This window comes from Nerophis ophidion, linkage group LG16, assembly GCF_033978795.1.
Source record: "Nerophis ophidion isolate RoL-2023_Sa linkage group LG16, RoL_Noph_v1.0, whole genome shotgun sequence".
NCBI lineage: Eukaryota > Metazoa > Chordata > Actinopteri > Syngnathiformes > Syngnathidae > Nerophis > Nerophis ophidion.
This window is the reverse complement of record NC_084626.1, coordinates 35,161,757-35,188,847: the sequence shown is the minus strand read 5'-3', so window position 1 is coordinate 35,188,847 and position 27,091 is coordinate 35,161,757. Positions and strand designations below refer to the sequence as shown.

At 41.9% G+C, this 27,091-nt stretch overlaps 5 protein-coding genes across 5 annotated transcripts in view; 4 read left to right on the top strand and 1 right to left on the bottom strand.

Annotated features, from left to right (window-relative positions):
• The window catches only part of LOC133535298 (ubiquinol-cytochrome-c reductase complex assembly factor 1), a 12,027-nt gene extending 4,311 nt beyond the window's left edge, over positions 1-7,716 (top strand). The window contains exons 2-9 of the mRNA XM_061874990.1: positions 148-231; positions 2,403-2,510; positions 2,651-2,723; positions 2,805-2,862; positions 2,931-3,039; positions 6,860-6,937; positions 7,076-7,189; positions 7,317-7,716. Of these exons, the coding sequence (XP_061730974.1) occupies positions 148-231; positions 2,403-2,510; positions 2,651-2,723; positions 2,805-2,862; positions 2,931-3,039; positions 6,860-6,937; positions 7,076-7,189; positions 7,317-7,451 (759 nt within the window). The 3' untranslated portion in view covers positions 7,452-7,716. The remainder of the gene's footprint in view (positions 1-147; positions 232-2,402; positions 2,511-2,650; positions 2,724-2,804; positions 2,863-2,930; positions 3,040-6,859; positions 6,938-7,075; positions 7,190-7,316) is intronic.
• A 2,706-nt stretch (positions 7,717-10,422) lies between these two features.
• Positions 10,423-15,307, top strand: LOC133535296 (dynein light chain roadblock-type 1-like). The gene is made up of 4 exons (XM_061874987.1): positions 10,423-10,577; positions 14,661-14,736; positions 14,883-15,050; positions 15,121-15,307. The coding sequence occupies exons 1-4, from the start codon at positions 10,575-10,577 to the stop codon at positions 15,162-15,164; spliced, it is 291 nt and encodes a 96-aa protein (XP_061730971.1). The 5' UTR covers positions 10,423-10,574; the 3' UTR covers positions 15,165-15,307.
• A 228-nt stretch (positions 15,308-15,535) lies between these two features.
• On the top strand, positions 15,536-20,493 carry LOC133535295 (microtubule-associated proteins 1A/1B light chain 3A). The gene is made up of 4 exons (XM_061874986.1): positions 15,536-15,725; positions 17,408-17,463; positions 17,534-17,640; positions 19,566-20,493. The coding sequence occupies exons 1-4, from the start codon at positions 15,686-15,688 to the stop codon at positions 19,726-19,728; spliced, it is 366 nt and encodes a 121-aa protein (XP_061730970.1). The 5' UTR covers positions 15,536-15,685; the 3' UTR covers positions 19,729-20,493.
• Positions 20,494-20,662: 169 nt separating this feature from the next.
• On the bottom strand, positions 20,663-25,744 carry LOC133535593 (eukaryotic translation initiation factor 6-like). The gene is made up of 5 exons (XM_061875549.1): positions 25,702-25,744; positions 23,315-23,502; positions 23,071-23,247; positions 22,805-22,989; positions 20,663-20,896 (listed from the first exon to the last, which is right to left on the bottom strand). The coding sequence occupies exons 1-5, from the start codon at positions 25,742-25,744 to the stop codon at positions 20,887-20,889; spliced, it is 603 nt and encodes a 200-aa protein (XP_061731533.1). The 3' UTR covers positions 20,663-20,886.
• On the top strand, positions 25,743-26,910 carry LOC133535592 (dynein light chain roadblock-type 1-like). Its single transcript, XM_061875548.1, has 4 exons — positions 25,743-25,780; positions 26,227-26,333; positions 26,480-26,647; positions 26,718-26,910. Exons 1-4 carry the CDS (start codon positions 25,743-25,745, stop codon positions 26,759-26,761), a joined length of 357 nt encoding a protein of 118 aa, XP_061731532.1. The 3' UTR covers positions 26,762-26,910.
• Positions 26,911-27,091: the final 181 nt, after the last annotated feature.

Here is a 27,091-nt window from a genome sequence, read left to right as displayed (position 1 = left end):
GACAAACTTTATTTGATCCACAAGGGAAATTTAGACATGTTGTGTAAAGGTAGAAGCTTATTTTGTCTTGACTCATTCTAAGTCTCCACTGTATATGTTGACTTCTGTCATCAGTGTTAAAATGTTTGTATGTGTGTGTGTTCACAGGGTTTCCAGAATTTCCAGATCTCCATCAGCAGGCCTTCAGCAGTGCACTTGATGACATGTCGCACACTGCACCTGAGCACGCAGGTGACATGCTGACATTGTCATGTTGGTTTTTGTGTAGTTTCGGACAACAGTTGACAGGGCTGTCCCTACATCAGTTACAGTTACGGTCATATCACGTGGCAGTAGAAGGTCGTATTCTTCAATAAATCAGTTAATGGAACTGTAAATGAAAATTAACTTTAAAACTTTGCCGGCATCCATGCATTGCAATGTTTGTGTGTTTGTTTTTGTCTGTTGCTTCCAATCACAGTGCTGCATCATTCTCAGCCCCTGAGAGGGTTTATTTGTTGTGGTTGTTGTGTTCACAACAACATTAGATGATTCTGTTTCTTGAGAATGCTGTCGTGGGGCTTACTAATTACACAGTTGCAGAGGGGAAAAGATCCTCATACGGTTAGCGATTTGAGAAAACAAAAAAAAATTGCGAGTCCTCCAAATTACAATGACCTGGCTATCTGAGCTTGTCATGAATTAATTTCCTTTTGGAAAATAAATGTACAGTTGATCTCAGTCTATTCCCGGGTTTGCACTCGCTACTATGCATATCAGAATCAGAAGTACTTTAATAATCCATCCATCCATCCATCTTCTTTTGCTTATCTGAGGTCGGGTCGCGGGGGCAACAGCCTAAGCAGGGAAACCCACACTCCCCTTTCCCCAGCCACTTCGTCTAGCTCTTCCCGGGGGATCCCGAGGCGTTCCCAGGCCAGCCGGGAGACATAGTCTTCCCAACGTGTCCTGGGTCTTCCCCGTGGCCTCCTACCGGTTGGACTTTAATAATCCCAGAGGGGAAATTACGATATTCAGAGATTTTATTTTCTCTGCATATAATAGTAAATCATTTGGTAACACTTGAGTATGGGGAACATATTCCCCATGAATTATTTGCTTATTAACCTGCAAATGACTAACGTTGGCCCTTTATTAGTCATTATTAAGTACCTATTAATGCCTTGTTCCGCATGGCCTTATTATACAACCAGTAAGCCATTAACTAAGAGTATTCCCTCAATAACGTCACAATTATTGCTTATTAGTAACCCTAACCCTTATGTTTCCCTAGTGCCCAAATAACTCTAAATTAAGTATTTGTTACTTAAAATATGTTCCCCATTAGGGCTGGCGATATATCGATTAAACGATATATCGCAGGTTTGTCTCTGTGCGATATAGAAAATGACTATATTGTAATATTCGATTATACGTTCTCTCACAGTTGCTTTTAGCTGCGGGCATTACAATAATGGCGTTTCTCACTCCTCGTCTCCTCACAGAGACGTAAAACAAGCCCGCCTTCTTACATACTTCACATACTGTCGCGCGTCTAGCGTCATACACTCTCGCCGAGCAGAGAGGTAGCAGCATGGCTAACGTTAGCTGAGGCAGGTCGAGCGAAGTTTGTGACAATACAAGATAGAGAAGGTGCGAAACTGATTATAAATGGAAGAAGAACAATAAATGCCCAAAATAAAGAGCAGGGGATCCATCATCTGGCGGTGGTTTGGCTTCATGAGGGAAGATATTCAACAGACAACAGCAATATGCAAAGTATGCAGCAGAAGTGTTACTACAAAAAGGTAGTAACACTATTAATTTGTTCTTTCATTTAAAAAGTCCTCCGTGAGAGAATGAAGAGTATTTGATAAATAAAGTTTTGGTCAATTGACTTAGTTGTGATTTCCCTCTCTGCATGAAAGTTTAAAAATAGCATATATATATGCAGTATGAAGAAGAATGTTTTAATGTAGACACATTGAATCATCATACTGCTGTGATTATATGCATCAGGTGTTCATTCAAGGCCAAGGCAATATATCGTAATATGGCATAAAAATATCGCGATATTAATAAAAGCCAGTATCGCCCAGCCCTATTCCCCATACTAAAGTGTTACTATCATTTTTAATGTTAACAGAAAAAAATAGTAGTTTGATGGCGCTCTCTGCCAGGGGAAAGAAAGAGTGCTGCGGCTGTGTATCCAGCAAAGGGTGCTGTTTCGCAAGTCAACTTACTCAACATTTTCCAGCAGGATGTTTTGACAAGACTTAATGTTATGTAACTACACGTTTTCTCTGTATAATAATGTGCAAAATTGAAGTTTAAATATGTTTTAATAGCTTTGAGAGGCATATAATAAGGTTTAAGGCATTTTTAGGACGGCGTTATTTGGTCTAAGTCTGCTGGTATGTTAGGTGTGCAGCGTGAAGGAGACGCCGCAGCACATCGAGGAGGAAGTTGGAGCTTTCACTAAACTGATTGAGGCCATGGGCTTCACGGGACCCCTCAAGTACAACAAATGGGTGAGTTGTACGTGGATGTGGGCGGACACTAAGATGGAAGCGTTTGGTGTTACTGTCCACGTGACGCCTGCAGTGTTTATAACTACATGTTGTCATCATGTTAGACAATCAGTAAATGTCTCAATATGTCATCCCCACAGAAAATCAAGATTGCTGCACTGCGAATGTACACTTGCTGCGTGGAAAGGATAAACTACGACGACTTCTTTCAGCGTACGCCGCTGTGTTTTTCTTGACAAAAAAAAAACAAGTTTAACAAGGGAGCCTAGCTAACGTTTACTATATTTGTCCCAGGGTGCACACTGCCTGACACGCTCAACTCGTGGTTTCTGATCGCGCAGCTGCACGTGTGGTGAGGCATACACACAGGCACATTATTGCTTGTTTGATTCATTGATTGACCGGCCGATTGGTGGACAGGATGTGTCTGGTGCGAATGCGTCAGGAAGGCCGATCAGGGAAGTACATGTGCCGCTACATTGTGCATTCCATGTGGGAGGATGTGGAACAGCGCAGTAAGATCATGGGGGTGAGTGTGAGCCTACTAACCGTTTGTCGCGTCACACACTTCCTAATGACCGTGCCACCGGTGCGAACACAGTAGGAGAAGTCCATGTGGTTTTGTTGGCGGTGTACGCGTGAAGCTGAGAGCTTGCAGGCGGGAGAAGTGCTGAGTCAGCAAACAGAACACAGCTTCTTTGTCAGCTTATAAAAACAAGGTGCGCTGTGCAGTCGGTTCACACACGGCGCAGAACACTATATGTAGAGCATGTATCATGTATTTTTTCTACACTCCCAGCCAGCAACTCCACATTTACTCTTCATTGTCTCAGGGAGGCATGAATGTTAAACTTTAAACAGTTGATGATCAAATGTTAAAGTGTCTAAATCAACCCTTCTGTCATCAAACACATAAATGGAAAGGCATCAGTAATGGCCAGAAGTATCCAAGAACAGTAAACATCTCACTCACACTGTACATAACTGTGCAGTAGAGTAAATAATTTTACGCCTCCTAGTGGTTAGATGTATTCATTGTAAGTCTCGTATTGAAACTGTATTTCTACCTTACTACTAGCAGATATAAACTAGATGTCCATCCTTTGTAATATTTACTCTGTTGCTTTCTACTAGATCTTGTTTGGAATTGTTTGATTATTATTAGACACCCTTACATTCTTGCAGAAGTTTGCTGTTACTGTTGCAAACACCTCACTCAGTCAGTACGTTTCCTTGCACTAAATTAGTCTTATTTCTCAAACTATTTACAGCTCAAAATAAGGTTTCTCAAACACAATGAAACCCCTTGACCTGATCGTGTTTGGCTTTTGAAAAATCAAATTGGCACACTTCGCTTTCACGATTGGGAACCAGTTTTCTCTGGCCAATCTCCATGGAGGACCAACACGTTGCTTTTTACAACATTATTCACAACCGAAGAACAACACGGTGGCGGGGCAAAACGATACACCCGCCGAAGTTTAGATAGAAACTGAACTGAGACACTATTTTTAAATATATGATATAAAACTTAACCGTTTAATAAGTGTCAGAACGTTTTCAAAGAAATGTGTGACATGATGACAACACATCCTGGCCGGAGGAGAGACAGTTGGAGAAAAACCTCTAAACTGCCATATTTCATCACGAAAGCTTTTTTGTATACACAATGAAAATAATACGGAGTAAAGAATAATACGCATATGTTTTGATAGTCTGTGGACAACAATAATACATAGGTGTAGATCAAATGACTTGAAGACCGCATCAACCTCATTCATTTAGATCATCCACGTCGTTGTTCATACTTTCTATAGTGATGTAAGAATTAAACATCCATATACAACAATTGAGACAACATCATTGACATGTAAATCACTCATTAAAAATAATTCACTGCGTAGTTTGTATTAACAGTAAATAGTTATAGTTACCAAAAAAAACTATCTTTTTGTATGTCTCGGACAATCACAACAATCACAAGTGTCATTTCAACACATTAAAACATTACAAACAACACCAAATAGCAGTGGAAAGTTGAAGTTATCAGTTAGATCGAGAAGTTTAAATGCTCTTCCTTGAAGCATTATCTTCTCTTTATTTACATTCCACATAGCTAAAATGGCTACAATCGCTCCCTCGTGTACGAGAGGCACACAGCGTATGGCCAACAGTCGCATTAGAGAGAGAGCATGTAAACAGAGACATTACGTGTAGATGTAAAAATAGAAGAAACTCAATTATTTGGGAAATCTAACACATTTTTTACAAACCCCGTTTCCATATGAGTTGGGAAATTGCGTTAGATGTAAATATAAAAGGAATACAATGATTTGCATATCCTTTTCAACCCATATTCAGTTGAATGCACTACAAAGACAATATATTTGATGTTTAAACTCATAAACTTAATTTTTTTTTTGAAAATAATAATTAACTTAGAATTTCATGGATGCAACACGTGCCAAAGTAGTTGGGAAAGGGCATGTTCACCACTGTGTAACATCACCTTTTCTTTTAACAACACTCAAACGTTTGGAAACTGAGGAAACTAAATGTTGAAGCTTTGAAAGTGGAATTCTTTCCCATTCTTGTTTTATGTAGAGCTTCAGTTGTTCAACAGTCCGTGGTCTCCGCTGTCGTACTTTACACTTCATTATGCGCCACACATGGGAGGCCAGTCTAGTTCCCGCACTCACACGGAGCCACACTGTTGTAACACGTAGCTTGGCATTTTCTTGCTGAAATAAGCAGGGGCGTCCATGATAACGTTGCTTGGACGGCAACATATGTTGCTCCAAAACCTGTATGTACCTTTCAGCATTAATGGTGCCTTCACAGATCTGTAAGTTACCCTTGCCTTGGCCACTAATACACCCCCATACCATCACACATGCTGGCTTTTCATCTTTGCACCTACAACAATCCGAATGGTTCTTTTCCTCTTTGATCCGGAGGACACAACGTCCACAGTTTACCCCAAAAAATTGAAATGTGGACTCGTCAGACCACAGAACACTTTTCCACTTTACATCAGTCCATCTTAGATTAACTTAGGCCCAGCAAAGCTGGCAGCGTTTCTGGGTGTAGTTGATCAATGGCTTTCGCTTTCCATGATTGATTGATTGATTGATTGATACTTTTATTAGTAGATTGCACAGTTCAGTACATATTCCGTACAATTGACCACTAAATGGTAACACCCGAATAAGTTTTTCAACTTGTTTAAGTCGGGGTCTACGTTGATCAATTCATGGTATAGTAGAGCTTTAACTTGCACTTACAGTTGTAGCGACAAATTTATTTAGTGACAGTGGTTTTCTGAAGTGTTCCTGAGCCCATGTGGTGATATCCTTTAGAGATTGATTTTGGGTTTTGATACAGTGCCGTCTGAGGGATAGAAGGTCACGGTCATTCAATGTTGGTTTCCGGCCATGCCGCTTACGTGGAGTGATTTCTCCAGATTCTCTGAACCTTTTGATGATATTATGGACCGTAGATGTTGAAATCCCTAAATTTCTTGCAATTGCACTTTGAGAAACGTTGTTCTTAAACTGTTTGACTATTTGCTCACGCAGTTGTGGACAAAGGGGTGTACCTCGCCCCATCCTTTCTTGTGTAAGACTGAGCATATTTTGGGAAGCTGTTTTTATACCCAATCATGGCACCCACCTGTTCCCCATTAGTCTGCACACTTGTGGGATGTTCCAAATAAGTGTTTGATGAGCATTCCTCAACTTTATCAGTATTTATTGCCACCTTTCCCAACTTCTTTGTCACGTGTTGCCGGCATCAAATTCTAAAGTTAATGATTATTTGCAACAAAAAAAATGTTTCAGTTTGAACATCAACTGAATATGGGTTGAAAATGATTTGCAAATCATTGTATTCCGTTTATTTACATCCAACACAATTTCCCAAGCCCTGCGATGAGGTGGCGACTTGTCCAGGGTGTACCCTGCCTTCCGCCCGATTGTAGCTGAGATAGGCGCCAGCGCCCCCCGCGACCCCGAAAGGGAATAAGCGGTAGAAAATGGATGGATGGATGGACAATTTCCCAACTCATGGAAACGGGGTTTGTATATGGAGACATAGTTAGTGTTTCTGATGGCGATAAGGGCTTATGTGAAGTACAATACTTGGAACATTAGATTAGATTAGATTAGATAGTACTTTATTTATTCCGTCAGGAGAGTTCCCTCAGGAAAATTACAATTTTCAGCACAATCCCATTCAAGATCAGACAAACATTGCGCACATAAACTAAAGTAAAATATCAAATTGATTTATTTTTAGGTTATGTGAAACATTCCATTAATACCAGGTAATGTAATTTGTTACTGATGCAGATTGACGCCATCCATCGAAAGGAAGCACTTAAAGCCATGACGGAAACGTTTTACGCTGCCTTGTTTGGATACGATGAGGTTAGTGTGTGTGCATGTGTGCATGCATGTGTGTGTTGCAGAGATCATAATGAAATTTGGTGAACCCAAATACTACAAGATAACTTTGGCATGATCAAGTCTACACAAGCCTATCACTTTAATGGTGTGATTGTGTAGGGCATCCTGTCCGATGACAACGTGCTGGCTGCCGCTCTGTGGAGGAACTTATTCAGCTGTCAGTGTGAAGACCCCACCCAGCTGGAGCTCATGGTGGAATACGTGCGCAAACAGGTGTGTGTGTGTGTGTGTGTGTGTGTGTGTGTGTGTGTGTGTGTGTGTGTGTGTGTGTGTGTGTGTGTGTGTGTGTGAGAAATTGAGTGTAAATTGTCTCATAATGTAAAATGTACGATGGTTGTAGATGCAGTACATCGACTCTCTGGACGGAGAAGACCTATTGCTGACTGGAGAAGTCAAGTGGCGCCCACTTGTGGAAGACAATGCTCAGAGCATTCTGAAAGTCCCCACGCCCACATACAATGATGCTGGACTTTAACTTCTTGTCTAGCTTTTTGTGCCCGGAGGACAAGTGGAGTTTGATGTGATGACGTGGCTGTCCTGCTGGGTCTGAGAACCTCCGTCACTTCCTGTCTGCAAACTGGCTCATTCAAGAGAAAAAATACATGTTTTCAGAGGTAGAGAATTATGTGCACTTAAATGTTAACACCACCATCAAGTTGACTCGATGGCAGTCTCATACGCAAGCATGAGGTTGAACGCCATCACCTTTTTTTCATAATACGATTAAAATGTCAAAATATGTCTTGTTTTTTTTATAGCATCAACTGTGAACCAGCTGATGTTTTCACATCCAACACAATATTTTGTTTTGTGTTTCTGATACACTTTACAGTTCATACCATTCATCAATTCATTTTTCTACTGCTTGTAGTACTGATGTTATTTGAATTATGAAATAATATAGTACTGTTCAGTATGTACGGACTCCAGTCTTGTAGGGTGTTTTTTTAAATTTTGTAGATAAAAATCATAACATACTTGACTCAATCCTATATTCCAGTGGTTCTCAACCTTTTTTGAGTGACAACCCTCTATGAACATTTTTTTAATTCAAGTACCCCATAATCAGAGCAAAGCATTTTTGGTTGAAAAAAAGAGATAAAGAAGTAAAATACAGCACTGTTATCAGTTTCTGATTTATAAAATTGTATAACAGTGCAAAATATTGCTCATTTGTAGTGGTCTTTCTTGAACTATTTGGGAAAAAAGATATGAAAATAACTAAAAACTTGTTGAAAAATAAACAAGTGATTCAATTATAAATCAAGTACTCTACACATAGAAGTAATCATCAACTTAAAGTACCCTCTGGGGATTGTAACAGAGATCCATCTGGATTCATGAACTTAATTCTAAACATTTCTTCACAAAAATAGAAATCTTTAACATCGATATTTATGGAACATATCCACAAAAACCTGGCTGTCAACACTGAATATTGGATTGTTGCATTTCTTTTCACAGTTTGTGAACTTACATTCATATTTTGTTGAAGTATTATTCAATAAATATATTCATAACGGATTTTTGAATTGTTGCCATTTTTAGAATATTTAAAAAAAATCTTGCATACCTTCAAGTACCCCCAGGGGTACGCGTACCCCCATTTGAGAACCACTGCTATGTTTAATCAATCAATGTTTATTTATATAGCCCTAAATCACAAGTGTATCAAAGTGCTGGATTAACCCCAACGACATCCTCAGTAGAGCCCACATAAGGGCAAGGAAAAACTCAACCCAGAGGGACGTCGACAATAATGCCTATGAGAAACCTTGGAGAGGACCGCATATGTGGGCAACCCCCCGCCCCCCCAGGGGACTGAAGGCAATGGATGTCGAGCGGGTCTTACATGATGTGAAAGCTCAATCCATAGTGGATCTAAAATAACTGAGAATCCAGATCAAAGTGGATCCAATATAGTAGTGAGAGTCCTGTCCAAAGTGGAGCCAGCAGGTAACCATCCCAAACGTGGCAACTTTATGGCTTTAAAAGATACTAAAACAATTCAAGAAAATACATTCTGGTGTAAAAGTTTCATTTTTAGATAGAGCAGAGTGAAAAGAAAATCCATCCATCCCTTTTTTACCGCTTGTCCCTTTAGGAGTGGCGGTGGGTGCTGGAGCCCAGCTCAGCTGCATTCGGGCGGTACATCGACTTTACAACTTTCCCATCTTGTTTCTACTTGGTCCAGATTTTAGACATAGCTGACTGAGCAATTAACATCTATTAGAACATTGCGTGATGGTTTACCCTCTTGAAGTTTGATATTTTTTTCCTTTGTTTAAATAGAAATCTCCCATGTTGGTGCCATGATTTATGTCAATCCACCTAGTGCAACAGCTCTCCAAAGTGCGAACACTACTTAACTCCATAATGATAAACCTATTAGTTATCTTTGGAAATTAAAATTTACAGGGTGATTCCATAATGTGTCCTCAAAATTGAGTTAATTCTTAATTTTCACTTAATCTGCTTGAATGAAAAATTAAGCTGACTGCCCCGCATCCCCAAAAGGGACAAGCGGTAAAAAATGGATGGATGGATGCTACAGTTTATATTATTATGTTATCTGAGTGAAATCAGTACCTCCAAGTCAGAGTCCATGGTTCTCGCCCGGAAAATGGTGTAGTGCCAACTCCGGGTTGGGGAGGAGACCCTGCCCCAAGTGGAGGAGTTCAAGTACCTAGGAGTCTTGTTCACAAGTGAGGGAAGAGTGGATCATGAGATCGACAGGCGGATCGGTGCGGCGTCTTCAGTAATGCGGACGTTGTATCGATCCGTTGTGGTGAAAAAGGAGCTGAGCCGGAAGGCAAAGCTCTCAATTTACCGGTCGATCTATGTTCCCATTCTCACCTATGGTCATGAGCTTTGGGTCATGACCAAAAGGACAAGATCACGGGTGCAAGCGGCCGAAAGGATTTTCCTCCGCCGGGTGGCGGGGCTCTCCCTTAGAGATAGGGTGAGAAGCTCTGTCATCCGGGAGGAGCTCAAAGTAAAGCCGCTGCTCCTCCACATCGAAAGGAGCCAGATGAGGTGGTTCGAGCGTCTGGTCAGGATGCCACCCGAACGTCTCCCTAGGGAGGTGTTTAGGGCACGTCCAACCGGTAGGAGGCCATGGGGAAGACCCAGGACCCATTGGGAAGACTATGTCTCACGGCTGGCTTGGGATCCCCTCCGGGTAGAGCTGGACGAAGTGGCTGGGGAGAGGGATGTCTGGGCTTCCCTGCTTAGGCTGCTGCCCCCGCGACCCGACCTCGGATAAGCGGAAGAAGATAGATGGATGGATGGATGGATGACTAAAATGACTACAGTTTTTTGTAATGTCTATGTTTTTTTTTACTTAACTAAGTCATAATTACCTCACATAATGCAAAATATGACATAAAAAAGCGTAAATTAGTGACGTCACCGTTACCTGGGACGGGTGATTTTTCTTTTCTTTTCTGTAAACAGCCTGGAACACTTCTACGTACTGGACGCTAAGGGGAGACGTTGCCTGGCAACCACAAAATACAGTAGAAGAAGTCCAAACCGGAAGTAGCTTCCCGTTCAGCTCATCCTATTTTACCCGTCAATCTTCCTACCCAGATAAAAAATGGTATGTGGTCACTGTATGGTATTTACGTTATTTTTGTATTCGTATATTCGTGTAGTCAATGTTTTGTATTTTATTACAAGACGGTGTTTTTAATTCGGTGCGGTGTCTTTTGTTGTTAGCATTCGGGCGTTGTCATGTTAGCATAGCATTCTTCCATACTGCATTATAACAAATTACGCCTAACTAGCTCTTCTAATGGCATTAAGACTCTAAATAGTTTGTTGGTGTGAATATAAATAGTTATTTGTTCATACGAGTCATGTGATAAAGTGGGATAGGTTCCAGCTCACTCGTGACCCAAATGAGTACAAGTTGTAAAGAAAGTGAATGTGTGGTGCATTGTACTAGAAAATGACACCATATTTTATATATCTGTATACATCTCATTGGTGAAAAGGCTTTTACAGTTCAATTTCTCCTAACCACTGATTTTGCTGAAATTAGTAACTGTGTCTCTGACCAAATTAAAGTTAAATAAAGTCAAAGTTTAGGTAAATTTCCAATGGTAGTCACACACACACTAGGTGTGGTGAAATTGGTCCTTTGCATTTGCATGTTCCCCCCCTGGGAGGTGAGGGGAGCAGTGAGCAGCAGAGTGCGCCACGCTCGGGAATCATTTGTTGATTTAACGCAAATGGCTACGACTTGTGGGGTTGTGCAGGGATCAATTTGGGGACCTCTATTGCTCGGTATGGTATATGTTGCCCCTGGGCCAATTAATAGCCATCTTTAATGAGTTCTTATCACAACTATGCAGATGAGACTCAGATGATGGAAGGTGAACGTCGGCCTGTTGATTCACTTTGTCGCTGCATCGAACAGATCAGTGTGTGGATGCAAAACAATTTTATTCTGCATGGTGGAAGAGGGGTTAGTGCGTCTGCCTCACAATACGAAGGTCCTGAACAGTCCTGGGTTCAATCCTGGTCTCGGGATCTTTCTGTGTGGAGTTTGCATGTCCCACCGTGAACGCGTGGGTTCACTCCGGGTACTCCGGCTTCCTCCCACTTCCAAAGACGTGCACCTGGGGATAAGTTGATTGGCAACACTAAATTGGCCCTAGTGTGTGAATGTGGGTGTGAATGTTGTCTGTCTTTCTGTGTTGGCCATGTGATGAAGTGGCGACTTGTCCAGGGTGTACACCGCCTTCCACCCGATTGTAGCTGAGATAGGCACCAGCGCCCCCCGCAACCCCAAAAGGGAATAAGCGGTAGAAAATGGATGGATAGATGGATGGATGGATGGATGGAAACTTATTGTCTTTGGGCCACAGAATAAAATAAAAACGTAATTAGTCACCTCAAAACCCTTTCCCTTAAAACCAAGTTCTCAGGTTAGAAAACAAGCGGTAATAATGGACTCAGACTTTAATAGCCACATTAGGTCAATAGCATCAGCAGCTTTTTACAACATAAAACATTGCAAAAATCATAGGAATAATGTCTAAATTAGACTTATAAAAGATGAAGCCATGCCTTTGTTTCGAGCAGGTTAGACTTTTGTAATGGCCTTCTCACTGGGCTCTCTAAATTAGATGTAAAGTAGCTGCAGTACATCCAGAATGCTACTGCTTGATTCTTGACCAGAAGCAGGAAATATGATCACATTAGTCCAGTGTTTAGGTCACTAAACTGGCTTTCTGTAGCTCAGAGAATAGACATTGAAACAGCTGGGCTTATGTACAAGTACATTTCTGACATGTTAAAACTATTGGAAACACTTGAAAACCTCAGGTAGTGGTTTCCTGCTGGTCAGGACCAAACATGGTGAGGCTGCGCTTCAGTTTTTTGCTCCTAAAATCTGTAATACTCTTATAAAGGAGGTGAGACTGGCCTCTCAACGTTGGCAATGTTCAAATCCAGGCTGAAAATACTTTTATTCAGTTCTGCATATAACAACTGTATTTATTTTATTCACACTCTTTGATTTCAATTTGAATTATCATTGTTTTCTGATTTTTGTTTTAATTCCCAACTCCGGAAGAACTGTGAATGTGTCACTGAGAAGCCACTCGACATTGAGTGCGAGTGAAGCCTGTTTCGTGCCTTTATTGTCGAAGCAGCCGATCGGAGCTGTGGCTACAAGTTGGTTGGTGCCTGTCAAGGAGGTAATCTTAGAACTGGCAATGAGGGAGGCCATCAAGTTGAAGAAGTCCTACCTGGTCCTTTTGGCTCATGAGACTCTGGAGGCAGCAGCGGACAGGTACCTACAGGCCAAGCAGCGTGCGGCTTTGGTGGTCGCAGAGGCAAAAATGGAGGGAGGGTTGAGGTAATACTTTGAAGACCTCCTCAATACCATCTACATGTCTTCCTATGAGGAAGGAGTGCCTGCGGAATCAGTGGTGAGCTCTCTCATTTCTGGGGCTGTGGTTGCAAGGGTAGTTTCAAAGCTTCTCGGTGGCAGGGCCCTGAGGGTGGATGAGATACATTCAGAGTTTCTCAAGGCTCTGGATGCTGTGTGGCTGTCCTGGTTGAAAAGGACTCTGCAGCATTACTTGGACATTGGGCGCGGTGCCTCTGGATTGGCAGACCAGGGTGGTGGTTCCTCTCTTTGGGGAAGGAGAACCGGAGAGTGTGCTCCAACTATCGTGGGATCACACTCTTCAGCCTTTCCGGTAAAGTCTTTTCAGGTGTACTGGGGAGTAGGCTCCGCGGATAGTCGAACCTCAGATTCAGGAGGAGCAGTGTGGTTTTCGTCCTGGTCGTGGAACTGTGGACTAGCTCTATACTTTCGGCAGGGTCCACGATGGTGCATGGTAGTTTGCCCAACCAGTCTACACATGCTTTGTGGACTTAGAGAAGGCATTTGACCGTGTCCCTAGGGAAGTCCTGTGAGGAGTGCTCAGAGAGGATTAAGTAACGGACTGACTGATTGTGTCAGGTCAAGTCCTTGTATGGTTGGTGTCAGAGATTGGTCTGCATTGCCGGCAGTACGTTGGACCCGTTTCCAGTGAGCGTTGGACTCTGCCAGGGCTGCACTTTGTCACGACTCTGTTTATAACATTATGGACAGAATTTCTCCGCGCAATCAGGCCGTTGAAGAGTTTGGTGGCTCTCTGCTTTTTGCAGTTGATGTGGTCCTGCTGGCTTCATCTGGCCGGGATCTTCAGCTCTCACTAGATCGGTTCGCTGCTGGGTGCGAAGTGACTGAAATGAGAATCAGCACCTCCAAATCTGACTCTATGGTTCTCATCCATAGAAGGGAATAGTACCATCTTTGGATTGGGAAGAAGATCTTGCCCAAAGTGGAGGAGTTAAAGTACCTTGGAGTCTTCTTCACGATTTAGAGAAGAGTGGATTGTGAGACTGACAGGCGGATTGGTGTGTCATCTGCAGTGATGTGGACCCTGTATTGATCGGTCGTGATGAAAGAGCTAAACCGGAAGGCAAAGCTCTAAATTTATTGGTTGATCTTTGTTCTCATCCTCACCTGTGGTCATGAACTTTGGGTTGTGACAGAAAGGGCAAGATCACAGATTCGAGGGCCGAAATTAGTTTCCTCCGTCGGATGACGGGGCTCTCCCTTACAGATTGGGTCAGAAACTCTTTCATTCTGGAGGTTCAGAATCATGCCGCTGGTCCTCCACATCGAGAGAAACCAGATGAGGTGGTTCGGGCATCTAATCAGAATGCCTCCTGGATGCCTCCCTGGGGAGGTGTTTATGGCACGACTAGCAGGCAGGAGGCCACAGCTAAGGCCCAGGTGTCCTGGCAACGCCTTGGTACCCCCCGGGAGGAGCTAGACAAAGTGGCTGGGGAGAGGGACGTCTTGGCTTCTCTGCTTAGGCTGCTGCCCCCACGACCCGACCTAGTAAAAAGCAGAAGAAGATGGATAGATGGATTAATTTTATGATTTTTAATTTTTTGTTTTTGCCTTCTTGTAATTTTCTGTAAATCACTTAGAATTGCCCTGTGTACAAATGGTATACAAATATGAATAAACATGCCCTGTCTTGCTTTGGGAGAATAATCCAGTCTGTGTTAGCAAACTTTGTGCAAAATACCAGTATTTGTATAGAAAGGATGCCAATCTCAATGAAACTGTGCTGAAAGATGCTTTTGTTTTGTTGTTGTTGTTGGACAGGCTGAAGTAGAGGAGACTCTGAAGAGAATTCTAAGCCAAAAAGGAGTTCAGGGGCTCATTATCGTCAATTCTGATGGTGAGTAGAACATGAACAAGAACAACAAAGAAGTCAATATGTGTTTAGAACATGAAAAACTACAGAGATCAAAATGTGACCAGATAATGAAAAAGATCAACAAAGAAGTCAATATGTGACATGTTCCTTTGTTGTGTTATGTTCAGGAATCCCTATCAGGTCAACGCTGGACAACACAAGCACGGTGCACTACGCCGGTCTCATCCACCAGCTGGTGATGAAGGCCAGAAGTACCATCCGTGACATTGATCCCCTCAATGACCTCACCTTCCTGCGCCTGCGCTCCAAGAAAAACGAGATCATGATTGCACCAGGTGACCATCTATATCTGTGTACGGTCGTTTCAAAACCAAAGTATTGAGAATTGTTGTTGTTGTGCTGCAGACAAGGACTACTTCATGATCGTCATCCAGAATCCTTCAGACTGAAGCAGAAGGAAAAACTTTTTCCAATTTTCTCCCGTTTTATTCTGCTCAACAACATGCAAATATTTATCAGGTTTTTGCTTTTTTTTTGGCTGTCATTTGCGCTTGTAACAAATCACATGTTCAATAAATATATATCACAATGATGATGATCTTAATGTTTTTTTTTTTTTTATTTAAGGAAAATGGTACTAACATCATGTTTTTAAATATCCCAGTTTTGAATGAGTGTGGAAAAACAACTATCTTGACTTGAGCTTGCGCTTGTATTTTGGTGGACAAAACTATTAATGTGTATTTTAGAGTTCGCTCCGCCCACCTCCCTGTTCACAGAAAATGGCGACGCTCCCTTTAAATACAGTCGATGACGTCACGCGTGGCTAAACTGGCTTTGTTGTTTGTCGCAAGCTGCTGCCTTCAGTCGAACGTCGCTCCACAAGTCTTCGCAGCTGCCCATTTTTCGTCTTAAAGTTGGCCTTCGGACACTCCAGAGCTGCGTTTGTGTCATTTAAACGCCCACCAAGATGCCGTCCGACAGAGCCTTCAAACAAAGGAGGACTTTTGGTAGGATAAACACAGACAAAAACAAGGCGGCGCGAGCTTGCCGGCCTGCTAGCTACCTAGCTTGTTGACTTTATAAAACTTGCGTTTTGCACTTGTGTCGCCCCACAAAAACAGTTTGAGGGACGTATTAAATATTTATCTAGCTTGGTCAGCCTTAAAATGTAACCTTTATTGACGTAAACATAAATTTGCAGCTAAAAAAACAACATGCACCTTTGTTAGGCGCAACAGGAAGCTTGGGGCGGGGCCTATGCGGCCATGACGTCATCAAAACGTTATTTAAGGCTCGACTCGGTTGTATTTAAAGGCCTACTGAAATGAGATTTTCTTATTTAAACGGGGATAGCAGGTCCATTCTATGTGTCATACTTGATCATTTCGCAATATTGCCAGTAGAAAACATCGACGATAAAGTTCGCAACTTTTGGTGCTGATAAAAAAGCTTTGCCTTTACCGGAAGTCGCAGACGATGACGTCACAAGGGTGAGGGCTCCTCAGGTCCTCACATTGTTTTTAATGGGAGCCTCCAGCAGCAAGAGCTATTCGGACCGAGAAAACAACAATTTCCCCATTAATTTAAACGAGGATGAAAGATTCGATATTGATAGTGAAGGACTAGAATAAAATAAAAAGCGACGGCTCCGGGCGGCGAGTGTGAGCGTTTCAGATGTAATTAGACACAATTACTAGGATAATTCTGGAAGATCCCTTATCTGCTTATTGTTTTAATAGTGTTTTAGTGAGATTGTAAAGACATACCTCGAGGTCAGATGGCTGCGGTGAACACGTAGTGACTCAGAGAAGTCGAGGAGCCAAGTTCACAGCTGCCTTTTAAACAGCTAATGCAGGAGGACGAATAATCCAATGATGTCTCCGGTAAGATATATCCATCCATCCATTTTCTACCGCTTATTCCCTTTTGGGGTCGCGGGGGGCGCTGGCGCCTATCTCAGCTACAATCGGGCGGAAGGCGGGGTACACCCTGGACAAGTCGCCACCTCATCGCAGGGCCAACACAGATAGACAGGCAACATTCACACTCACATTCACACACTAGGGCCAATTTAGTGTTGCCAATCAACCTATCCCCAGGTGCATGTCTTTGGAAGTGGGAGGAAGCCGGAGTACCCGGAGGGAACCCACGCATTCACGGGGAGAACATGCAAACTCAAGATATATATATCACAATTTTCCCATCCAAATACATGCTGGTTGACTTAGAGAAACATGTTCACTTGACTGCTCTGTGTTAAAAACAAAGAAACCCCGGCTGTGTCCCGGTGCTAAAAATAGCTGCAATCTACCGCTTTCCACCAACAGCATTGTTCTTCATAGTCTCCATTATTAATTGAACAAAATGCAAAAGATTCAGCAACACAGATGTCCAAATTACTGTGTAATTATGCGATGAAAAGAGACGACTTTTAGCCGTAACTGGTGCTGAGCTAATATTTCCTGACAGTCCGTCACGTCACGCACACGCGTCATCATTCCGCAACGTTTTCCACAAGAAATTTAAAATTGCAATTTAGTCAACCAAACAAGCCGTATTGGCATGTGTTGCAATGTCAATATTTCATCATTGATATATAAACTATCAAAATGTGTGGTCGGTAGTAGTGGGTTTTAGTAGGCCTTTAAATCATATACGTTTGTGTAACTAAAATTCGTTTGGCCAACAGCTGAGCGCTGCAAAGAAGTTGAGCAGATCCGAGAACAGCATCCCAACAAGATTCCTGTACGTTTCCACACACACACCTACCTGTTTACGCTCAGAAAAGCACATTCTCACCTTGGAGCATTTGCAGGTGATCATCGAGCGCTACAAGGGTGAGAAGCAACTCCCCGTCCTGGACAAGACCAAGTTCCTGGTTCCTGACCATGTCAACATGAGTGAGCTGGTCAAGATTATCAGGTGACGTGCATGGATACACACACACACACACACACACACACACACACACACACACACACACACACTCTGCAGGTAGCTTTGGATGTGTGTTAATATGCCCCCTAGTGATGGGTTGATGAGGCTTTGTCACGCCAAATTTCTTCCCCCCTACAAACCCCCACCCCATTTACTTCCGGGGTCATGATTAATACAGACGTTTTGTTAACGCTATATTATAAAAATATAACGCTATATTATAAAAATATAATGCTATATTATAAAAATATAACACTATATTAAAAAATACAGACGTTTTGTTAACGCTATATTATAAAAAATTTAAAAATAATTTCAAAAAACAATTCACAAACACAAGCTATGGGATGACGTAAGAGGAAACTTGACCCTTGAAGTAAATACTTCAGCCCATAGCTTGTTTGTAAAATTTTTTTTTTATTTTTTTATTTTTATCAATATAGCGTTAACAAAACGTCTGTATTAATCATGACCCTGGAAGTAAAGGGGAGAGGGGAGGTTTTTGTCGGGGGGAAGAAATTTGGCGTGACAGCTTCATGTATCGTTTGGACAGATTGCAAAACTGTATTGATACTGTGTCAATACTGTGTCGCTAGATACTGACATCTGCTGGACTATAAAAATCCCTACAGGCAACCTATGGACTGACTCAACTGACACTGATTTTATGACCTAGTATATACAATAATATAAACCAAGTCATTGTATTTCATTTAGGGTTATTTCATATCTTCATTTAAATAATATATTTTTATCTTTTTCAGATACAGTCAATAAATAATGTAAACATGATTGATTGATTGAAACTTTTATTAGTAGATTCCACAGTTCAGTACATATTCCGCACAATTGACCACTAAATGGTATGCACATGTATCATAACATGGAAATCTAAGAGAATGTGTTGTTAATGAGGATATTGTGGACTGGGATTTTTTTTTTTTTTTACATGCGCGCTGAATATGCACTGTTGATTGACTGGTTGATTGAAACTTTATTAGTATATTGCACAGTACAGTACATATTCCGTACAATTGACCACTAAATGGTAACACCCGAATAAACGTGTTTAAATCGGGGTCCACGTTAATCAATTTATGGTAAAAAAAAAATGGGTCCGAGCTCGATTTGAACAAGTGCCCTAAGGAACGCAGCGTGAACAACTACAGTCCTCCAGTCTACCAACTGAGCTATCAAAGAGATTGTTTAGTGCTGCTTTATAATGTAACCAATAGGATGTTTGTGTGGGTGGGACATTGCTAGAAACTTTGAGAGAACAGGAAGAAACGACAATGAAACGAACAAACATACCTTTTTTTCCCGATATATAAATGATAAATAGGTTGTACTTGTATAGCGCTTTTCTACCTTCAAGGTACTCAAAGCGCTTTGACACTACTTCCACATTTACCCATTCACACACACATTCACACACTGATGGAGGGAGCTGCCATGCAAGGCGCCAACCAGCACCCATCAGGAGCAAGGGTGAAGTGTCTTGCTCAGGACACAACGGACGTGACGAAGTTGGTACAAGGTGGGATTTGAACCAGGGACCCTCGGGTTGCGCACGGCCACTCTTCCAATATGATCAAAATATTCCCACACGGTGGATATGATCTCCGACGACGATAATAAAATGACCAACGACAGAAGTGCGGCGATTCTGTTGGCAGCAGCATCTCGTTGACAGATGCGCTTCCTTATAAACACAGTTTGGTGCTCAGGTGCCAGTGCGACCCAGTTCACGTATCGGTCAAGTGACCAAAACAGCTCATTATCGGTCACGTGACTTTCTAAGTGCGGTACGCGCACCGACACAGGGTTTCGCTCTATGAGCTCGACGCATGCGCCGATGCATCGGTGTTGCCGGACCCATCACTAATGCCCCCCCCCATTTGCCCCTCCAGGCGTCGTCTGCAGCTGAACCCCACTCAAGCCTTCTTCCTGCTGGTCAATCAGCACAGTATGGTTTCCGTGGCAACGCCCATTTCCGAGATCTATGAGCAGGAGCGAGATGACGACGGCTTCCTTTACATGGTATATGCCTCGCAGGAGACCTTTGGCTGCTAGGAAGGGGCGGAGCTTAGGGGAAGGCTTAAAAAAACAACAACCATAAATGTCTGCTATCCAGTCTGTCTTTTTCAGTCAGTAACACTATCCCAACATGCGCCGCTACCCTATCGGAACTTTTAATTTTTTTATTTTGATTGTATAGTTTGTCATCTTCAAATGTTAGCCAGCGTTAGCGGTAATGGATGCTAACGGCACGTGTGCAATATATACATTTAATCTTTTAGCACCTTCCTACCTGTTGACAAAAACATGTAAGAGCAACACATTAGCATTAGCACACTTGAGGGAAGCTCAACGTTCCTGCACAACCTTTTAATCTTTTTTTAGTTTAAAATCTTGAAGGTTTACTAATTAGTCCCTGCAACCTGCCAAGTGGCCACCAGGGCTGTCGATCAGACTGCATGCTTTGAGAACATGAGAAATGCTTTGCTGACATTCACCCTGTCTCCTCCACTATACTCTAAACGTGACATCCCTTCCCATTAATGACAAACTAGCTTCTTTTGCACGTCAAACACTGCAATCTTTCTAAAATCATCGGTTTCATGAGACACTACAGACAATGCATGTTTATATTTTTTGTTAATGAGAAGTTGTTCATTTTACTGAGCTGTTCAAGTTTTTTTTCCAAATATCAACCAAAAAGTGGAAAAAAGTGTGTATGTGTGTTAACGTCATTAAGTTGTATGAAGTGTGTAAATAGATGCGTTGCTATGACGTCACACCAAACTCTTGCCAAAAATTAAAGAGGAAAAAAAAATACTTGACTGTCTTCCTACTTGACTACGATTTTTACGACTGGAGATTTTTGGCATTATACAACATTGATTATAATGGTATGTATCAGAATGTGTAACAATAAGGAAAGAATGAACATGTACGCATGGTCACATTCATATTGGCAATGTGAAAGAAATATCAAAGCAAAACATCTTTTTAAAAAGTTTAATGGACATGTAAAATAATGCGCTCTCCACATAAACAAAGACCATCACCATGTCCAATCTTCAGTGTCCGATATTCCAGAAGTGCCTGAACCCATTCAGGCACGCCAACATTTCGCTTTCTGGCTTGTCCGCGGTCCCTGCTTCTGGAGGTGAGTTTGTGCACGTGCAATGTTGACAAAATGATGAAGATGGGGCGCCCATCGTTATCTTATGCCATGCTAACGACACAGAGAGGGAAAATTTATTATATTAACACAAACGGAATTGTATGTTACATCATGCACCTCAAGCTACAGTTGTTCCTGACTACATGGTTCTGCATTTTTACATCCCCACACATTGCAACATGTATTTATCTGCTCTAAATTGCAAATAATTCAGTTTTTAATGGAAACCAAAAAGGATGGTTGGATAGCACTAGCTACAAGTACTCTAAAGTGAAGTACATTAGGATGTTTTAAGAGGAACTGCTTTTTAATGGAATTGTACCTCTAATTTCATTCTTAAGACAGTCAAGATGTATTTTTAATGCCTTGTAAATAAATAAGGCTGCTTACAATGGAGCCAATGGTAGCCATGAAGTCATTGCGTCCATTCAGACCATAAAGAACAAGTAACCATCCAAAAAGTGCCAACAATACCCCATTTACATATTTTGACACGAGTATTAAGGTTAGCGATATAAGAGCTAAAATTGAGGAACTATTTTTTGGTGGTGCATTGATCAGAGAGGTAATTTCCTTATGCTGCTGTATTTTTTACGTGAGCTGCTGTGTACGCCGCCTTCTGCCCGATTGTAGCTGAGATAGGCACCAGCGCCCCCCGCGACCCCAAAGGGAATAACCAGTAGAAGATGGATGGATTGCGCTACTCATTTTCAATGGGAGACAGGTATGGACAATAGGCAGGCCAATCTCGTATCCGCACTCTTTTACTACGCTGTTGTAACACGTGGCTTGGCATTGTCTTGCTGACATAAACAGAGGCGTCCAAAATATCGTTGCTTGGATGGCAACATATGACGTCCACAGTTTCCCCAAAAAAACTTGAAATGTGGACTCGTCAGACCACAGAATGCTTTTCCACGTTGCAACAGTCCATTTTAGATGAGCTCGGGCCACGCAAAGCCAGCGGCGTTTCTGGGTGTTGTTGATAAATGGCTTTGGCTTTGCATAGTAGAGTTTTAACTTGCACTTACAGATTTTACGACAAACTGTAGTTACGGACAGTGGTTTTCTGAAGTGTTCCTGAGCCCATGTGGTAAAATCCTTTACACACTGATGTCTGTTTTTGATGCAGCACCGCAAGAGGGATCCAAGGTTACGGGCATTCAATGTTACGTCCAGTGATTTCTACAGATTCTCTGAACCTTTTGATGATATTACGGACTCGTATATGATGAAATCCCTAAATTCCTTGAAATAGCTTGTTAAGAAATGCAGTTCTTAAACTGTTCCAAAATTTGCTCACACATTTATTCAAAGTGGTGACCCTTGCTACATCCTTGTTTGTGAATGACTGAGAATTTCATGGAAGCTTTTTTGCCACTTGTGCCAGCTTTTTTGAAACATGTTGGTTGCAGGCTAATTGCAAAAAGAAAAAAAGTTTTCCAGTTCGAACATTGAGTATCTTGTCTTTGCAGTATATTGAATTGAATATAGGTTGAAAAGGGTTTGCAAATCATTGTATTCTGTTTTTATTTACGATTAACACAATGTGCTAATTTCTTTGGTTATGTACATCAAGATGTTTGGATGTTTTTTTATGTGCTTTATAGGCAGAATAGAGTGACCCTTATAGGCTCCATTGTAAGCAGACTTTTGCTTGCATTAATTTACTTGTTAAAAATGCATAAAAAGAAGAAAACTGTCCATGTCTTACATAAGGATTGTAAATAATAGGCTAAATTCCAAAAAAGTGCAGTTCCCTTTTAAGTACAATACCATATGCTTAAAGATATATTAATGTGTAAAACTGATGTTTAATAAACAGAAGCATATAATTAGAAAAATGATTAAGAATTTTAGCCTTATTAGTTTGACATTCTTGGGAGAGGGAAGGCTACTGTATATTTGAAAAACTTTAATCTCTTTTTCTGAAGCATTTCAAGTGTGTGCGTGCGTCACCTGTCAATCAGCGAGTCCCTCATGGTGGTGGCAATGGCGGAGGGCTGTGCAGCGTCACCCAGTCTGAAGACGCTCTCAATGACAGACAGCTCGGTGCTGGTGGTGTCCAGTCCGCAGAAGGCGCACCAGTCGTTGACCACCATCCCGCCAGCGATGACCTCGCTGCCCCGGTTCACCGTGCCTGCCTGTATGTTTCAAAAAGCGTATGAAGTGACGTATTTCAATATTTGTCTGTACAACAAAGAGGCTTGTGTGTGCCTCCTCACCACGAGGGGAACTTGCAGCAATGAAGACAGCTCTTCCTGGTCGTCTATGGACGTCTTTGGGTGCACCAAGCCCCCCTGGTTGCTGAAGGCGCAATAGGATCCCACCAGAACCTGATCCACTATTGTCTGACGGAACACTTCCACCTTTAAGGTATCTGCAAGGATCTCCTCGGTCTCCTAAGGGGCGAGGAACAGCCAGTGAGCAACTTACAGCCATGAATGTGCACGCTACCGTCTGTCTCACCCTATCCAGGTCGGGATGGACCAGCGCCACGTAATCGTTGCAGGCAATGACATTCCCGAGTGCCGACAGTCTCTCTTCCACTCGCTGTATCTTGACAGAACTGGGAAGACAATTTCGGATGTGCTGCAGTTCCTGGTCAGTTGTGTTGTTTGGAACCAGAAGGCCGTGGCGGTTTCCTGGAAAGATACAATCACGTGATTAATACATATGGATCATTTAGATTAGAACCCAACATGCAAACCACATTCGATGTTAGTCGTTTGCTTTTAGGTGCACACAAGCCAGCTGGGATAGGTTCCAGCTTCATGATGAAGTCTTAGGATGGGTTGTGATGGTTATAGACACCACTGATGTATTTTTGACCAGTGTCCATTGGGATGATATTGGCAAAACCAGGAAATTTTAGCATTTGGATCTATTTGCCTGAGTATGCACGATAATTATCATACGGATATATTATATCGTCACACTGACAAATCCAAAAACATTAAAAAATAGTTCCAGTAGGGCTGGGCGATATGGCCTTTTTTTAATATCGTGATATACGATATATATCTTGGTATTTTGCCTTAGCCTTCAATGAACACTTGATGAATATAATCACAGCAGTATGATGATTTTATTTGTCTACATTAAAACATTATTCTTCATACTGCATTAATAGATGCTACTTTTAAACTTTCATGCAGAGAAGGAAATCACAATTAAGTCGAGTTACCAAAACTGTATTTAATGAAGGCCTACTGAAATGAGATTTTCTTATAAAAACGGGGATAGCAGGTCCATTCTATGTGTCATACTTGATCATTTCGCGATATTGCCATATTTTTGCTGAAAGGATTTAGTAGAGAACATCCACGATAAAGTTTGCAACTTTTGGTGCTGATAAAAAAGCCTTACCTTTACCGGAAGTCGCAGACGATGACATCACAAGAGTGAGGGCTCCTCACGTCCTCACATTGTTTTTAATGGGAGCCTACAGCAGCAATAGCTATTCGGACTGAGAAAACATAATTTTCCCCATTAATTTGAGCGAGGATAAAAGATTTGTGGATGATGATATTGATAGCGAAGGACTAGAAAAAATAAAATAAAATAAAGTAAAAAAAAAAAGATGATTGCATTGGGACAGATTCAGATGTTTTTAGACACATTTACTAGGATAATTCTGGGAAATTCCTTATCTTTCTATTGTGTTGCTAGTGTTTTAGTGAGATTAAATAGTAGCTGATAGTCGGAGGGGTGTGTCCACGGGTGTCTTGAGGCCAGTGTCTGAGGGAAGTCGCGGCAGATACAAGGACGGTGCAAACTCCACAGATCTCCGGTAAGAGGCGACTTTTTAACAATTTTCTCACCGAAACCTGCCGGTTGACAAGTGGTCGGGAACCATGTTCACTTGACCGCTCTGATCCATAGTAAAGCTTCACCGCCGGAAATTTTAAACAAGGAATCACCGTGTGTTTGTGTGGCTAAAGGCTAAAGCTTCCCATCTCCATCTTTGTACTTTGACTTCTCCATTATTAATTGAACAAATTGCAAAAGATTCAGCAACACAGATGTCCAGAATACTGTTTAATTGCGCGATGAAAAGAGACAACTTTTAGTCGCAAATAGTGCTGCGTTAATATTTCCTGACAGTCCGTGACGTCACAACGCACGCGTCATCATTCCGCGACGTTTTCAACAAGAAACTCCGCGGGAAATTTAAAATTGCAATTTAGTAAACTAAACCGGCCATATTGGCATGTGTTGCAATGTTAATATTTCATCATTGATGTATAAACTATCAGACTGCATGGTCGGTAGTAGTGGGTTTCAGTAGGCCTTTAAAAGGTATTAGCAGGTGACTTTTCAAATGATGCTACATATTAGCAATAATGCTACATTTGGTAGCAACGCTTGTGCCCCACACTTGACAAATTAAAGTTGTCTATTCGACATATTCCCGCTTGAAGCCAAACCACCGCCAGACGATGGACCCTGTGTTGTTTTTCTTGGGAATTAATTCTTCCTTCGTTTGTTACCATATTTGCACCTTCTTTTTCTCGTATCACCCTCGACTGGGATGAGAATCAGAACCTCTGAGTCCGCTAGCATCACAGCTAACATTAGCCACGCTGCTACCTCTCTGCTGGGCGAGGGCGTATACGTATGTGACGTATGACGTTGACAGTATGTGACGTGTGTAAGTTTGTGCGCTTGCTGTCTGTGAGAAGACACAAAAAGTAGTGGGAAGAGCATGTAGTGTAATGCCCGCAGCTAAAAACAAAGGCGTGAGAACGTATATTCGAATATTACGATATAGTCATGTTCTATATCGCACAGAGACAAACCCGTCCAGCCCTAAGTTCCAGTATCAAAGAAAAAACCCAAACGCTCTCCCTTACAGATTGGGTCAGAAACTCTTTCATTCTGGAGGTTCAGAATCATGCCGCTGGTCCTCCACATCGAGAGAAACCAGATGAGGTGGTTCGGGCATCTAATCAGAATGCCTCCTGGATGCCTCCCTGGGGAGGTGTTTATGGCACGACTAGCAGGCAGGAGGCCACAGCTAAGGCCCAGGTGTCCTGGCAACGCCTTGGTACCCCCCGGGAGGAGCTAGACAAAGTGGCTGGGGAGAGGGACGTCTTGGCTTCTCTGCTTAGGCTGCTGCCCCCACGACCCGACCTAGTAAAAAGCAGAAGAAGATGGATAGATGGATTAATTTTATGATTTTTAATTTTTTGTTTTTGCCTTCTTGTAATTTTCTGTAAATCACTTAGAATTGCCCTGTGTACAAATGGTATACAAATATGAATAAACATGCCCTGTCTTGCTTTGGGAGAATAATCCAGTCTGTGTTAGCAAACTTTGTGCAAAATACCAGTATTTGTATAGAAAGGATGCCAATCTCAATGAAACTGTGCTGAAAGATGCTTTTGTTTTGTTGTTGTTGTTGGACAGGCTGAAGTAGAGGAGACTCTGAAGAGAATTCTAAGCCAAAAAGGAGTTCAGGGGCTCATTATCGTCAATTCTGATGGTGAGTAGAACATGAACAAGAACAACAAAGAAGTCAATATGTGTTTAGAACATGAAAAACTACAGAGATCAAAATGTGACCAGATAATGAAAAAGATCAACAAAGAAGTCAATATGTGACATGTTCCTTTGTTGTGTTATGTTCAGGAATCCCTATCAGGTCAACGCTGGACAACACAAGCACGGTGCACTACGCCGGTCTCATCCACCAGCTGGTGATGAAGGCCAGAAGTACCATCCGTGACATTGATCCCCTCAATGACCTCACCTTCCTGCGCCTGCGCTCCAAGAAAAACGAGATCATGATTGCACCAGGTGACCATCTATATCTGTGTACGGTCGTTTCAAAACCAAAGTATTGAGAATTGTTGTTGTTGTGCTGCAGACAAGGACTACTTCATGATCGTCATCCAGAATCCTTCAGACTGAAGCAGAAGGAAAAACTTTTTCCAATTTTCTCCCGTTTTAGTCTGCTCAACAACATGCAAATATTTATCAGGTTTTTGCTTTTTTTTTGGCTGTCATTTGCGCTTGTAACAAATCACATGTTCAATAAATATATATCACAATGATGATGATCTTAATGTTTTTTTTTTTTTTATTTAAGGAAAATGGTACTAACATCATGTTTTTAAATATCCCAGTTTTGAATGAGTGTGGAAAAACAACTATCTTGACTTGAGCTTGCGCTTGTATTTTGGTGGACAAAACTATTAATGTGTATTTTAGAGTTCGCTCCGCCCACCTCCCTGTTCACAG